We start from the raw sequence: 4,150 nt of genomic DNA on the forward strand, positions 1-4,150 counted from the left end.
ATGTATTATAGAAACCATGTATTCCATTTTTTGGTATTCATTCAATAGATTAAGGTTAGGTTCGCTCAGTTGTATTTTGACATCAGAAGAGTGTTTATCGATTTAAAATGCCATTCAGATCTTGTTTTGGACCGTCAATATCTGGCAAAACAACAGTTCAACGAAAATAATATAAAATTGTAAAAAAATGTTTTTTGAAAATCAGAAAAATATCTATTATCGCTATAGTGTCTGGCAATAGTCCTATGATAAAATAAAGAATCTTTAACTCCGCCTGTTAAACAGCCAGTTAAACAGCCAGTCCCAAGCCTGAAAGAAGGAGGAGGGTTGGTCGGAGGGCTAGTAACCCGCCACCGTAAAACTGATTACTCAAGAAACAGCAATAGATAGCCTCAGATTGACTCCTTCTTTGATGATGACTAACGCACGCCCCCGGACAGGATTCTTGAAAACGACCGAGTGTTTTCGTATTGTATACTGGAATGTTAGAACAGTTAATCAAGAAACACAGCCAGGAAAACTCAACAGTGTTATGAGGACCCTTGATAAGTTCCGTATTGACATTGCTGGACTCTCTGAGACCAGACTTACCGGTTTGGTACTTTGAATAGTGAAACATACCATATTTTGTATTCTGGACTTGAAACTAGAAAAGAGGCAGGTGTTGGAATGGCATTAAGTAGTCGGGCCAAAAAATGCCTAGTGGACTGGGAACCTATTAACGAGCGAATCCTTCGGGCCCGCTTTGTCACTTCTCAGGCCAAATTGACAGTTACTGTTGTGTATGTCCCAACCAATGATACCGTTGATCAGACAAAGGATGATTTTTATCGCGTGTTGTCAAATGTTGTTGCTAAAGCGCATCGGCATGATATTGTGACTTTGTGTGGGGACTTTAACGCTAAGGTTGGAAGTGATGCCTCCTATGTCCCAGCTATCCTTGGTAGGCATGGACTGGGGGAAATCAATGATAATGGCGTACGTTTAATTGACTTATGTGCGACTCATGAACTTATCGTCGGCGCATCATGGTTCCCTCATAAACAAATGCATAAATATACTTGGAACTCGCCTGACGGTGTAACAAGAAATGAAATAGACCATATTTTTAATTGCCAAGCACAGGTGACGTTGTTTAGAGGATTTTAGGACCTTTCGAGGTGCCGACTGCTATTCCGACCATCAACTTGTTGTTGCTAAGTTTAAGCTGAAACTGAAAACTGTCATAAAGCCCCAGCGGTCAGTAAAAAGGTTTAATGTAAGAAAGCAGCAGGACCCTTATGTATTACAAAAGTATACATCTACTTTGTCAAATAAATTTTCCATGCTAAGGGACGAGTTGTCAATTGATAACCAATGGGAAAAGATCGTCGAGTCCCTGAAAGAAGTGGCACAAGAAATTGTGGGATATAGCAGGAAGAAGAAAGAGCAGTGGATATCTGAAAGTACCTGGGATATCATTGATCAAAGGGCAGAAGCCAAAATTCTCGTAGATAGACATGAGCATAATAGGACATGCACTAGAGAATATCTTGATGATCTAAAAGCGCAGTATAAGCGTCTCAATAAACAAGTCAAAACACGGACAAGGAATGATAAGAGGGTGTTCCTCGAAACTATGGCTGATCAGGCTGAATTAGCCGCCAGGCGAGGAGATAGTCGTACTGTGTACGCTATAACGAAGGAGCTTGCGGGTACTTCGAAGGCTTCTTCAACTCAAGTTGAAAACAAAGAAGGCATCTTATTAACCCAGACGGATGACATAAACCGACGTTGGATGGAACATTTCACCAAGGTATTAAATCAGGTGCCTCCCACGACCTTTTTAAATATCCCTGAAGAAACACTGTTTGATCTTGGAATATATTCCGGACCTCTCTTGCTGAGTGAAGTAAAAGATGCTCTAATGACTTTGAAAAACGAAAAGGCAGCCGGTAACGATGGCATACCCCCAGAACTGTTGAAATGTGGTAGAAACGCCCTAGCAGTGCCCATGTTTGAACTTTTGTCACGTATTTGGGAAGATGAAAAAGTCCCGAGTGAATGGTCAAAGGCAGTAATTATAAAACTCTTCAAAAAAGGACAGTGGAGAAAGATCTGGGAGATGAACAACATGGATTCCGCCAAAACAGATTGTGTTGTGACCTAATATTTAGCCTGAGAATCCTGCTCGAAGAATCTAACGAATGGCAGGTTCAATTACTCGTAGTATTTATTGACTTTCTCAAGGCCTTCGACTCGATACGCCATGAGACCATGTGGAAAATCTTAATACATTACGGGATCCCGATTAAAATTGTAAATATAATTAAAGCGCTTTACCTCGATATTAAGTGTGCAGTACAAACCGAGGGTTGCCTAACGGACTGGTTTACCGTTCAGTCGGGTGTAAGGCAGGGCTGCATTCTATCGCCACTGCTATTTGCCATAGTCATAGATTTTGTGCTTCGTGGATGTAGCTTCAGTGAGGGTCTACAATTAAACCCACTAAGAACCCTCCATGATGGTGTTTTTGCGGACGATATTGCACTCTTCGCTCACGAATCAGAAGATATACAACACAATATAAATGAACTTGAGCGTGTGGCAAATGCTGTTGGACTCTCCATAAACGCTTACAAGACTAAATCAATGTCAAATGCAGTCATTCCTGACTTAGCTGAGGGACTTCTGGTCAACAATGAGGAAATTGAAGTAGTGAGAGAGTTCAAATATCTAGGCAGCATTCTTACGCAAGATGCCAATCCTGAAAGAGAAATTCTGTGCCGAATAGCATTGGCTGGCTCTGCCTTCAATTGTCTCAGAAATGTTTGGAGAAATAGTAAATATTCCCAGAAGCTATAACTCAGAATTTATAATAGCAATTTCCTCTCCGTCCTTACATATGGTTGTGAATCTTAGAGTATCACTGCGCAACTAGGAAAACGACTATGGGCATTCGACAATAACTGCTTAAGATATATTTTGAATATATATTGGACTGAGAGAATAAGAAATGATGAGATTTATACCATAACAAATCATACCCCCATCCTTGATACCATTAGAAAGTGACGATGGATGTATTGGGGGCACATGGTGCGAAGGGGTGATGGAAGGCTACCTCATGACATATGGTGTTGGATACCCCCCGGCCTCCGCAAGTCAGGGAGACCCAAAATGACAGTTGGCAGGATATTAGAGAAGGAGGCGAAGCTGGCGAGGTCTTCGATGGAGGATCTTTGGTCGAAGGCTCAGGACAGGTCATTGTGGCGAACCACTGTTGCTGCCTTCTGCGCCCTCAGGCGTGGGAGGACCTATGTCTAAGTAAGACACTAGACTTGAAATTCATACGAAGACTTGACGTTTTCTAATATTATTGAACCAAACTTGTGGTTGATTATTGCTGATTTTGTTTGAAGAATGATTGAAGAATGATCACAGTAGTGGTTCCATTCATTTACAGTCCAGTTTCATCATTAAATAATTTCCACAGATTTGTCCTTCATAATCTCTTTCATCAGAGCAAATGTATGAGAATACTTGCATTGAATTGTACTTACTATATTATTTATAAGGTTGTTTACGATTCAAGTTCTCTCATTATTTAAACTAGCAAATATACCATGGTTAACCGAAATTCTTACCGTCCGTATACATACAGCCTACCAATAAATCTTACGGATACAATCTGTTAGATCTGAAGCAAAAGACACCCAAAGAGTTACGTGTTGTCACAATAACTTCTGATAATGAAATTACTTTATATCTACGAATGAATAGTGAAAAAGTTCTTTAATCATCATCATGACGCTGAAGAAGCTAAAAAGGATATTTATTTTCCATCCTAGGTAATTCAGAACCACGGCTTAATAGAGCTTTATTCAAACATAGCTTTGACAATGTGCTCACTGGTCTCCTTTCTGAACTTTGTTTAAATTTAATTAAAGTCAATGTTCAGCTATCAGAAGGTGCTAGGAAGACATCGAGAAGGAAAAAGAAGAAAAAGCAACATCTTTCACTTGTTCCTTTGCTTGCTAAAAGAAAAAAATCTTTTAAAGGAAAGATACTTTTTCAAGCGGCTGGTAGTTTCTTTTCATTGTTACTGCCGATAATAGCACTACTTGTGAATACCATTCTCAAAAACTGACTAAACCATATGGTTTGAAGC

The 4,150-nt window shown here is 39.9% G+C and overlaps 1 protein-coding gene across 1 annotated transcript; it reads left to right on the forward strand.

Annotated features, from left to right (window-relative positions):
* The first annotated feature begins 669 nt into the window (after window positions 1-669).
* Window positions 670-1,149, forward strand: LOC136043364 (craniofacial development protein 2-like). The gene has a single exon (XM_065728285.1). The coding sequence runs from the start codon at window positions 670-672 to the stop codon at window positions 1,147-1,149; it is 480 nt and encodes a 159-aa protein (XP_065584357.1).
* Window positions 1,150-4,150: the final 3,001 nt, after the last annotated feature.

The sequence above is a fragment of the Artemia franciscana genome, unplaced genomic scaffold (genome assembly GCF_032884065.1).
Source record: "Artemia franciscana unplaced genomic scaffold, ASM3288406v1 Scaffold_5015, whole genome shotgun sequence".
Classification (NCBI taxonomy): Eukaryota; Metazoa; Arthropoda; class Branchiopoda; order Anostraca; family Artemiidae; genus Artemia; species Artemia franciscana.

What these genes read in the sequence shown, in the direction of transcription:
- LOC136043364 (XM_065728285.1), top strand. Translation starts at nt 670, where the DNA reads ATGGCATTAAGTAGTCGGGCCAAAAAATGCCTAGTGGACTGGGAACCT.